Genomic DNA, 11,315 nt, shown 5'->3' on the forward strand with positions numbered 1-11,315 from the left:
GACTTGTCTGAGGGAGCACAGCATACTGTACTCCTACTCTGCGCACCAAGCAATGTACCACTAGGTACGTGCGATTGAAAGTGTTTTACTTCCTGCATGCAGGCTGTCTTGTCTCGCTTCCGAATGTTAGCGCATTCAAAAATTACGCAAGGGTAAACTCTGTTTGTGTCACTTTCTTTCTGTCCTACGAATGAAGTCCACCCCCATCTTCTTCATCACCCGCGTTTCGTGGCAGAATGAATTAATGGTGGGTGGTGTTGTCATCAACCGTTTGGAGCCATAAATCTGCTTCAGGTTTCCAAGTGGGGAAACGTAGTAGGAGCCTTCACAGCTGTGTGTGAGAGGTACCTATCGCTCCCGTCCAAGACTGACGGCCCGAGGATATCACGGAAATAATACTGCCTAATGAGCTATCCTTGGAAACACAGCTTGTATTCAAACGTGCGAATGCAACTCTTGCTTAGTGGAAACCAGATCGGTAGACAGTGCGAGACTATTTGGTTGGGAGTGTCAGTGTGCACACTGCCAGCGCGGTGGGTGGAGAGTACACGCGAAACACTTAGCGAATCGCGGAAAGCTGGGCCTCCGGGAACACCATTCAGAAGCAAGTACTCATCACTCCCGACGGAGCTTCACAGTCCCCCGCTGATTGAGATCATCATATACAGTTCTGAATGCAATTCTGGCTTACTGCTCTGAGGCTCGTAGACAGTGCGAGACTATTCCGAGTGTCCACCATTCCCAGCGTGAAGGACGGAAGGTACACTCGAAACAGATGCGGGACCGCGGAACGCCGGGCCTCCTGGAACACCACTCAGAAGTCCGTACTCACTACGGACGCAGCTTTTTAGTCTCCCGGTGACTGCGACCATCATTGTCCTGAATCTAGTTCTGTCTGAGTGGGAACCAGATCGGTGGACAGTGCGAGACTATTTTGGTGTATGGCGACCACACGGGAAACACCTGGGGAATCGCGAAATGCCGGGCCTCCTGGAGCACTACTCAGAATCTGATACTCGTCACTTCGCAGTCTCCCGGCGATTGAGATCACGGCGTGTCACGATGCTTTGCTGCGATCAGCTGAATGTCGGACACTCTCCGAGCATGTTGGAAGGCACTAACAAGCGCTTCTGCGTGGAAAGCGTAAGTCACGCAACGTGCCGTGAACCCTCAAGCCGCTATGCGATCGTGCTGCGTTTAGCGTTACGTGTGCACAGGGACTTGCCTTCGTATTAGCGTTCAGGCCTTCGCGCGGTTGGGACGAGGCCACGGTAGCTGGCCGACGTGCAGAATAGGCTACGTGCGATCGCGTCTTCGCTCGTGCGTAACGGTAAACGTTCTAGCTCAAATAGTCGCGCGCTGCGCTGCATTCGTTCCTTGTGGCACCGTTCTTGCTCACTGATTTGCCCTCTTTTCCAGGGGTGGTGCTCATCCACTTTGTAATCAGGGAACAAGACTCCAACGAAGAAAGGGATTCGCATCACCACTTCGGCAGACACCAAGGGTTTCCTAGTGTGTCTGCGAACAAACGCCTCTAGCCCATTTGGGCGGGAGCGTAGTTTTTGAAATTTGAAAGCAACGAAATGGTGGCCAGAGTAATGGATGGCTCAGTCCAAAAACATTCATGAAGAAATGCCTCCAGACAGTTCGCATTAACAGATACATGGTGTCTGTCGTATGCGCAGATTCACGTAGCTGCGGATCCCGTCGTGCAGGAAGCCGCGCTTGCATGCACTGAAGTGGAGCTCGGAACCGACATGAGCACAACCTGTTTTTTCCCTTTAGGATCTTGGCTGCAGAACTTCTGGTTGCAATACGCCATCGTGGTCTGCTCCGCAACGATATGAGACGAGGGGATTGGAAGCTCAGACCGCCCGCCACGAATACCCGATGTGACGGCTGTCAAAACCACCGGCTCCGCCAGGAAAAGAAGAGGAGCCATTCTGTCAGTCTGCTGTGGCCGTGGAGCGCATGGCAGAGGCACCATGTTGACACCTAATTGATTCCCATCTCGGAACGAGCATTTTCTTGAAGAGATAACGAGCAACGGCAACGGTATTAAAAACAGAGACGCGGGCATGCTATTGAGCGCACTGCACGCGAGACAGGTAGCAGGGAATCGCATTGACGACAGCTCAAGCGGGTGACGGGTGCGCCTTCGGACAGAGGCTGCCCATTTGCAAGGTTGTCGCTCGGGCTACAGACGAGCACCTCTTCTGATTCCGGATCACCGGGCTGGTGCTGGGGACGAGGTCCCGCTGAACACGTTGCGCCACACACATCAAATCATGACTTCACAAGTACTTCTCTCTCCCTTGGTCTTCTCGGAGGTGCCGGGCAAGGTGTCTACGCTCTCACAAGATAAACGCGGACCCATAGCTGTCTCCGCCTCCAAAGATGATATTCTACATAAAGCCCTCTTCACCGAGAAAACTGACAGCATTCACGTCAGGAAATTCAACGACATGCAGTGTCCCTTGCTGTCGCGCCAGATTCGGGTGGATCGATAGCCACTCATGCAACAGGGCGTCGAAACATACCTGCAGGTGATCCCGAGTGCTGACAAACCGTTTACACCGTTGTCTTTCATCCATGGCAGGAATGAAGTCCGGCTGAAGGTACACAGTCCAGAACGGTCGACACTGATCCTTGAAACACTGAGGTTTCTTCTCCTCAAGACAAAAGCCATGCCTCGCAGCAAGAGCGATCAACAGCTAGTGCGGTCCATGAAAATTCTGCTGCGTCCATGCTCACATCGTTGAGGTATTGGCTTGACACACCATTTAGTTTGGCTTCGAAAGAGAGAAGATTCGCGTGTCACATTTCCAGTTCTGTGAGGGGTAGCGGGGAAGTGCCAGTTGCACGAAGACATGTCCGGGTACTTCTCATTGCTGATCGTGACGCTTACAGTGATACGGTAGGCGCGACGATGAGACAACCACAAAAACCTGACGCAGACAAACGCCAGGACACATCTCTAGCCTGCCTAGCGGTACGCTAAGAAAAGTTGGCAAGCGAAAACCTGAACTCTAAAATCGCCGGGGGAGTAGGAGTGAGACACACACCAGCCGTATTTATACCAAAAGAGCTACAATATCCTGGGTGATCTCGGGAACCACACGCTGGAGTTGACAGCTCCTCCAGGAGAGGGGAGCTGAAACGTACCCGCAGATGGCCCCCAGCTTTCTCCGGTCTCGGGCGAACACCACGACCCTGATGATCGTCCTTCCTAGGAACAAGTGTTGACTGTAAGTGAAGACAGGAACTCACAAATTTTGCCCGCTGAATCAGACTCCAGAAGCGCCACTGTGTACGAGTATATGATACCCAGGAGAAGACCACTGAAAAAACCCCACTGGAGGTCTCTCGGATCCGGCATCCGAAGCTCCTGTTTTCCCCTGGTAGCCACTGACCGCTGTCACTAAACAGGCTGAGATGACATTCTTCTCCCTTGTCACAGCACTCGCTATGCCACATCTAAACAGGCTACCATCGTGTACAGCACTGCACACCGGGGGCTGGTCTAGCGATACCTGCGACGACAGTATCCGCTGGACTGCACAGAGAAGTCGTGCCTGTGTTGACATCCCAGGGAGTCATCATCACACTTGTATGAAAAGCCACCGTCGCTGGCGACCGAGCTGTTGCTCCGGTGGGGAAAAACAGGGGAAGAAACGCGGACAACTATTAACAGTCACTCAGTGTTCCGTCAAGTGAAAGAGACCTATAGAACCACGCCCGGAAATGCTAAATACATTGCCTATCCTATCGGAGACGGGCTGGATCTGAGGCTGCGACATGCGAATACACCAACACTATCGCCGCGTTTACTAGGCAACTCACATCAAGACTTCCGTCACACGCGACGGCGGAGCGCGCGCGGGGAACACCCGATGCCAGTGAGGTGGCCTTGCCCATTGGCGTCAAACTCGACTGAACCAAGACACACGCAGCGCAAGACATGCATCCGCAACACCTCGGTTTCGCTCTCTTATTGGTTTGCATACAAAGAAGACATCTCTGACGTTGTCTTGCAGACTGCCAACCGCTCGTGGAGAGGCCACTCGAAAGCACACGCGACTGAATGCTTGTTCGGACTTAACTTCTGTCAGCCTGCTCCGTTATTCTCTGAAGTAAGACTCACCGTCTCGAGCGAGCCTCTAAGCGCCGGTGTCGCGGTCTTTCGTCGTGGATCGAGCTCGTCGCTGCTGTGTTCGGGGACAAGAGTTGACTGGACGCAAGGCAGGGCAGATGGGGTGCAGATTCCAAGTCGGTACTAACACTATCATGCCTCCATAAAACTTTACTGAGACGACAGAGCACGAGAGCAGACATGCATGCGGCGCTGGGTAGGTCTGTTATCGCCGAAAGTCGCGAGGCCTCCACGTACCCAAGGAGTGGAAAACACCGATCGAGACAGTTACCACTGAGGGCTAGCCTTAGTGCCTTTTCGTGTCGGAATGGCAACCACAATAATTACTGAAAACATTCACATTCACTCACTTTGATCTTGGACGCACGGTTTGAATAATACTGCAAAAATCATGTCTGCGTGCTCATAAAAAGTATTTTTACAGCGGGAGATAAACCTATCTTGGCGTCTTTACAGAATTTATGACATCTCCTGTTCGGGGGGGGTTCACAGCCGCTGTCAACTCGTGACCCTTAGCTAACCGACACCACCAAGACTCCGGGCGCGACTATAACGTGGTAGCAGCGAACATCAAAGCACGTCGGTAACGCCGCTGTTCTGCACTCTCACTTACGTCCAAGTGGTCACGCAAAGCACTTTGCCGGAGGCGGCGGGGGGGCGGCAATTGATAGCTAAAAACGTCCACACCCCACCGGTACGGATTCTTTGTGGCCACCACAGGAGAGCTCCGGAAACACGCCTTCCGAATCTCCGGTCCCGAAAGTTCTTGAGGGGTACAATACCTGAAACGACAAGACAGACAAACTCTCAAAATCTTCCCAAACGGTTTCTCACATGGTGCTCGTGCCGAGGGAGCCTCTCGAGGCTCATTCACATGAAGAATAGCCCAACCAGAAGCACGATGTATACACCTGCTACACAAGCAAGTGTATACATTCTAGGCATCGACACGAAAACGGGCCACCGAGCAGACAAACTTGCAGACCGCATTGGAGGCATACGCTCCGAGTGGCCGCCCGTCACCCGGGAACAACACCCGACCCTGCTGTTCCCATACGGGCTGAAACACAGCAAAAACAAACGAGCACAACGAGCGCAGAAAGCTCCTACTGGCAGTCTGTTTTGAGTAGGTCCATGTATAACAAAGTCAGGATGCCTACTGATGAGCGACGATACTTCGCAAGTCCTCGGAGTCGCGCCTGTGGGCTCCCTTGCTTCGGGTCCTTTCAGCGTAGAACTTCGCCGGGTAGTCCGAGTCAGCTGAATTGCGAAGTAAGGGGCTGACAGAGTCAACAGTCGCTCGGCTCGGAAAAAGTTTCTTTATAGGACGCCCGTTTCTAGATAGCAAAGTGCTGTCCACAGTTTTATAGGCCTTTGCCGCGAAGAGAGGGGTCTCCCCTGCAAGACCACCTGCGGAAACGGTTCAGCGGAAGTCGGTAAGGCACGCACGCGCAGTCAGGTGCCTGTTGAAGCCGTTGAACAGATTTCGTCTCCACAGCACGACAGGAAGGAACTAACTTCAATGGAGCCAAAGTGCGGGTGACATACATGTCTGTCCGGGCGGCTGTTTCTGGAAGCCGTATGTCAACAGATATAGCAAGCTAGCGGCACTTCGTTTCTTCGTCACAGTATGCCGAGTTACAAGGGTATCAATAGCATTCCAGAACGGAGAAACCAAGGGGGTTGACACGACATTTGAAAACCGAACGAACAACCCTCCAGGGAAGCATGAACGTGGATGTGACGCCCACCGCATCAACCATGCACAGATCTAATACGGCATTAAGGTGTGCACTACGAAGTCCACTAAAAGTAAACGCACTGTCGGAGGGGCCCCGAAGCAAAGACTCCAGCCTCCCGCTCAGGTTTCTCCTGTTTCCGGATCCAACAGATTGTCTGCGTTCCTCCGCATTCTTCGTGGCCACCCGTACATCCCGTCCAAGGCGTTCGGCCATCTACGACACAGACAGCACATCCCGATGCAGGGAGAGCGTGATCGTGCGATATCGCTGTTAGCACACTACACAGAAGGAAACATATTGCTTATTATGTCGTCACCGTCAAGTGTCGCTGCAACGACACTGTCCTGCAGAAGCCGAAACAAGCTAGAAACGACCGGATATAGTTCGGTAGTGATTCGCTATCCTATATGACGAAGCCTTTCAGTACTCAACCCCAAATGGTTCGGGGACACGGCCCGCCGGCGCCAGTGCATGCAACGGCCAGCGCCTGATGCTCTTCCCGTGATGACTAAGCTTCCACGCGTCTGCAGACAGCAGACAGAAAGTACTTAGAGTACCCCTGTCTGGGCTCGCGCTCCCACACCGACCGCGCGAGACGAATCTCCCGTTCAGGTGGAGTGGTATGACCGACCTGGTAACTTGTATGAACTGCGGAAGGCGGTACAGTTCGCAGTAGCTTCTGTTCACCCCAGTCTGTTTCCTTGCCGGCGGGAGCAATTCTGGACAACAGCAAAGCACATCGTTTGCGTGTGAATGTGGGAGCCCGATGGAGTGCGAGCACTCACCACAAGACCACAATAGCTTAGTTGAAAACCAAGAGATGATGAGAAGCGAGCTCGGATGGTGCCCGAATGGCAGAGCACCTTGACAATAGCTTCGTGAAACAAGTGAGACCGGGGTTACCGGAACAATGGGCTGGGACAGGACGTGTCCCACGCCGGTACCTTGAAAAGCACACGCTCTAACATGATGGTAGGAAAGTCGCTATGCGAGGGCCGCGCACCACTGCGGAAAGTGTTACACGGCTACAGTTAGTACCTCCGTTACCTTCACGCGAACTCGTTAGTATCTATACTTTGCTTCTCGTGCAAAGATTCAACAGAAATCTCGTTCTCGTAGAATGCCAGTCCTGGAGTCTGTGACAGTGTGCCGTCTGGATAGGAGAACCACTGGAAGAGTGGCTACGAGTCTAAACTCGCGTAGTCGGCAACATCTGTTGCGCACTACCGAAGAGCCAGAGAGACGCTGCCTCACGAATACAGATAGACAAGTAGGCGGACTCACCGTGCGCCAACAGAGGGAGGCAGGCGGGCCCGGTGGAAAATGTCGTAGTCAAAGGGAGTCCTGAACAACACGCACGTGCAACGCAACCGAAACATGGGCGGGGCCCAACTATCGGTGGTGCGAAGTACGCCAAGGCTTACTAACATGTAAGTCAGTCAAACAGTGTACGACGTCAGTCAAACAGTGTACGACGCGCGGCTCGGACAGGAAACTCCGTAGTATTGCCAAGAAAGACGAAGTGAGGAAGAAGCGACTAAGACCACATGTTTGAACTGAGACTGAATTTCCTTCGTTTGCCTCGACCTTGCCCGCGACACACGCACGGTAAAGTCTGAGCTCATCGCAAGGCAACCAAAGTAATTTAGAAAAAATTACAGGAGGTGCATGGCTGTCGTCCGATTCAACCTCATACAACTGTCCGTACACTCCTGGAAGATGCGGATCTGCGCCGACGCGCCACCACGCCCCGGGATTCCCTCACCTTGTAACCACTTGACACCATCGTACGCACCGACGAAATATATGCAGCGGCATTCACCTCCCATTTCTCGCTGTCTTATCCAACGTTCCAGCCTCGTCGGGGTCCCACACGGTGACATGAGCCAAACAAGTATAATGTATATAGGTGGCCGTGTTCTCCCTGAGTGCGTGTCACAGACTCTCACCTCAGAAGATCTGCGGTACGGCCACCGCTAAGTGCCTTCTGTCTTAAGCCTTCACGGACATGTGACGACCTGTGGAACTCATTCGCTAGCTTCATCGTAGGCAGCCGGACACACGGACCTTCGGTGATGCTGCCCGGCCTCCACAGCCCGCGCTGATTTTGAGCCGAGCCTTCAGCCTGACTGTCGTTGTCACCGCTACACCCGACCCCGTCTCGCCCGCTTTCGGCGTGCCATGGTTTGGTTTGGCCTGGCAGTGTGCGGTTGCTTTGTCTGTAACCGTGCGGCTCACATGATCCTGCATGAGTGCCTTGCAACGTTGCCCGCTCCTCATCGTGCACCCACATCGGAACAGCCTCACGCGATGCTTTCCCATGCAGCTCGTCGTAATAGGCGCCTTTGTTTACCGTATCCACCGGATACTGAGGTGAATGAGATTCCGGACCCGTATAGTATTGGTGAGGTAGAGCCGCGTCATTGCCGTTGTAACTGGAGCAATATCCTTCGAAAATATTGTTGTCCAGCGAGCTTGGACAGAGGCCCTTCTCGGCTTCCTGAAAATAGAGCCGTTTACTTGGAGAAACTCCGACGTCCCCCTCAGCAGGGGCCATGGAAGGAGTAGAACCATAAAGCTTGGAATCCAGGCTCGACATATGGGCAGCTGGAAGGAGAAAGAACACTGGCTCCAAAGCGAACAGACAAAAGGCCTCCCGTACGGCGAACCACTCCCTGGGATGTGGGTCGGTGAAGGCCGCTCGGCATCGCCTACACGGGGTCCGCTGAGGAGGCCCCAAAAATCGGTCGGGTTCTGACTTGGATGAAACGGAGGGATGCGCGTCCTAACAACCACTTTCGACGCCGGAACCTCGCTCCGGTGGAACGATCGCGGAAGGCGGGGGATCAGCGACGCGCAGACCGGCAGGTGAACGCAGGCAGGAGATCCTCTATGGTTTCGAAGGAATATCACGGTTCAACAGTGTATGTACTGGCCCGGGCGCGGAGAGAAAAGTTAGTCAAACGACACCGTGGAACCGCACTGTCCCATGTTTGGGTGGGCTGGTGGGCCATATCCGTCTTGGTCAGCGCGGTTTCTTCGCTGGTTGCGGCCCGTAGTTTTTTTTTGAAAGCTGGAGAGAGACGCACTGCGCTGAGTAAGAAGAGTTTGGAATCACGGCCCGCAACACGCCTCCAGAAGACTTCAGATGCACCGGTCAACTTGTCGAGCCGGGTGTCTTGCACTGCATCTGTACCGCACGTCGCCGCTCCCTGTCGAAACCTGGCAGTTAGCCAAGTTGAGGGGCGCCGGGAATGTTGGGAAAAAAAAACGATGCTCTCTCCCCAGTCGCCTATCCTCTTTCTCATGTCAAGGACACCTAGTTCCGTGACGCGAGTTCGCCTTTGTTAGGGAAAACGTACCGTTCCCGGGCCGCCTCTGGACGCAGTGTGTCTTGCGTGACAGTGCTCGCGTTGGGAGGAGCTCCGTCANNGGAGACCGCTTGTCTACCTAGAGCTAGGAACTTGCTCAAACCCGCGTACCAGGTGGGACTCCAGCCGCTGCCGGGGTTCCCCGGAAATAGGATTACAGGTGACGTCAAGCAGCGAGAAAACAAAGCAGATAAAATCCCCTTTCCGGCACCCTAAACACATTTTGATCGAAGCCGTCACAGGAAGGTAAAAGAAGTGATTCCGCGTCACGAAGCTCGGGGAAGCTGAGGTTCAATTGAAGTCCCTTTCACCCAACCCCACACAAGGGGCGGATGTGATGGGGGCGAGCTATGGAATTCGGTGACAATTAAGACATGTCAAACGAACACGAGCGAAGCTCAGCTATTTCTCGGTCTTCAAAATCGGAGCGCCTGCTTTGTCCACACTAAGCAGCGCATTGCTTTACAATGAGAAAGCTAAGACAGCATTGATACAGACTTGCCTTGCAGAAGACATTGATCGGACTAGAGATGAGAACTGTGCAGAGAAAGCGGTCAACCGATTCTCTTGTATGAACTAGAGGCTACGGATGGTGTCTGCATTTACACGCATATGGCCATAACCTGTGGAGGGGGGGGCTACTCCATAGAGGGTCAATGCTCTGTTGTCTCTGGGCTTGCGTTCTTCGCCCTCAGTTGACCACAACTGCGACTCGTCCTGCTGTCCAGCAGAAGCTGCTTCATTAACCGTCTCGTGGCACCTTGAGATGCCCATTTGCTTGACCCGTCATAGTTGAATATACAAGACAGGCGCAGGCGTGCCGCAAAGTTGTTGCTTAAAGTCGAAAAGAATCTAAGTTCTGGTCACGGGCATCCGACACATGAGCAAAGTATGGACTGTTCGAATAACTCCTATGACCTCGAACCGCGTCAAAAACTCATGACGCGGTTCGAGGTCATAAGAAACATGACAGGGCCTCTCAACACATCGACGCAGCTCACACCCGCAGAAGCCATTCGGAGTTGTAGACGGAGCAGTGTTGAATGACAAGTATGCCCAACCGGCAAAGCCAGGAACCACGCCACTTGCATCAGCTTGGAGAGCCGGCCAGCGAAAAATTCAGCTGTTAGCAGACTCGTGGGCCGGAGACGACTCCAACAGCGTGCTGTCTTTTGATGGCACTCAGCGGATAGGTCTGGCTGAGATTCCTCATGATGCATTCCTTAGTGCTCACGTGAAACTCGAAGAGGTGGCAGAGCGGAAACTGGGTGCAGTACTTTTGGCAGGCCTCGGCAGAGGGTACAATTGCTAATGCAGGAAGGACTTCTTGGCCGATATATTTTACATCTTTCTCGAAGCACTCCGCTTGTGAGCCTGAGCCTGGGAGCCCGTAAATGGGACAGTTCCTCGGCCCTGAGACTGCTGCATTGTCCGGGACGCGAGTTCCGACAGCTGAGTGGTTCTTCAAGTAGCAGAAGCGCCGGTCGTCTCTGTAAGTCCAGAAGTAGCATCCAGGATGCTGCTGGCACAAGAACTGGCATTCATTTGCAGTTGTGACCTCGCCAGTCTCCACCTTCTGCAAGTCGTTCCCGAAGTAGTCGATGTTGAGTTCGAAACAGTCTGCACAGCCAGGCATCAGAACTTGGATACTCAGAAATGAACGCAGAGAGGCGCCGAAGAAAACTCCAGGTGTATTTTTGCAAGCGTGCTCACCAGCTGGAAGAGGACACTCGCGGGGGCCTGAATACATGCCAACTGTAGAGGAATCTTGACGGCGGCCTTCTAGGGCCTGCATGCTCTTCAGGTAGCAACTTCTACTGTAGGATACCCAGGTCCAGTAGCGACACTCCGAGTGCTCTCCACAGAGCTTTTGGCAGGAGGCCGCCGACTCCACCGAGCGATCCTCGATCTTCTGGAGGTCGAAACCGTAGTAGTCCACGTTGGTCTCGAAGCATCCGGCTACCGAGTACACCAAGCACAGCCAGGACTATTCTGTTAGGGAGATGTCGGCGTGGAGGTAAGTAGTGCACCCATGAACAGGTGGGCAGC

General features: G+C 53.6%; 2 protein-coding genes across 2 annotated transcripts in view; both read right to left on the minus strand.

Annotated features, from left to right (window-relative positions):
- Window positions 1–1,472: 1,472 nt before the first annotated feature.
- Window positions 1,473–9,484, minus strand: CSUI_010686 (uncharacterized protein). The gene is made up of 11 exons (XM_068070788.1): window positions 7,845–9,484; window positions 7,180–7,239; window positions 6,527–6,614; window positions 5,976–6,108; window positions 5,314–5,563; window positions 4,767–4,935; window positions 4,145–4,231; window positions 3,844–3,933; window positions 3,166–3,246; window positions 2,541–2,612; window positions 1,473–2,258 (listed from the first exon to the last, which is right to left on the minus strand). The coding sequence occupies exons 1-11, from the start codon at window positions 8,492–8,494 to the stop codon at window positions 2,136–2,138; spliced, it is 1,803 nt and encodes a 600-aa protein (XP_067917235.1). The 5' UTR covers window positions 8,495–9,484; the 3' UTR covers window positions 1,473–2,135.
- A 527-nt stretch (window positions 9,485–10,011) lies between these two features.
- The window catches only part of CSUI_010687 (pan domain-containing protein), a gene marked incomplete at its 5' end in the record, with an annotated part of 5,180 nt that continues 3,876 nt past the window's right edge, over window positions 10,012–11,315 (minus strand). Inside the window, 2 exons of the mRNA XM_068070789.1 lie at window positions 10,012–10,886; window positions 10,980–11,315. The exon at window positions 10,980–11,315 is cut by the window's right edge and continues 219 nt beyond it. Of these exons, the coding sequence (XP_067917236.1) occupies window positions 11,254–11,315 (62 nt within the window). The 3' untranslated portion in view covers window positions 10,012–10,886; window positions 10,980–11,253. The remainder of the gene's footprint in view (window positions 10,887–10,979) is intronic.

This window comes from Cystoisospora suis, assembly GCF_002600585.1.
Source record: "Cystoisospora suis strain Wien I chromosome Unknown contig_7982, whole genome shotgun sequence".
Classification (NCBI taxonomy): Eukaryota; Apicomplexa; class Conoidasida; order Eucoccidiorida; family Sarcocystidae; genus Cystoisospora; species Cystoisospora suis.

Excerpts from the sequence above, each read along its gene's own strand:
- CSUI_010686 (XM_068070788.1), bottom strand. The coding sequence starts at position 8,494 with ATGTCGAGCCTGGATTCCAAGCTTTATGGTTCTACTCCTTCCATGGCC. Across the intron at positions 6,615-7,179 it reads CCTCCCTCTGTTGGCGCACG|AATTGCTCCCGCCGGCAAGG; the intron begins GTGAGTCCGCCT and ends GCTGTTGTCCAG. Across the intron at positions 5,564-5,975 it reads GCTTCGGGGCCCCTCCGACA|GTGGTCTTGCAGGGGAGACC; the intron begins GTGCGTTTACTT and ends CCGTTTCCGCAG.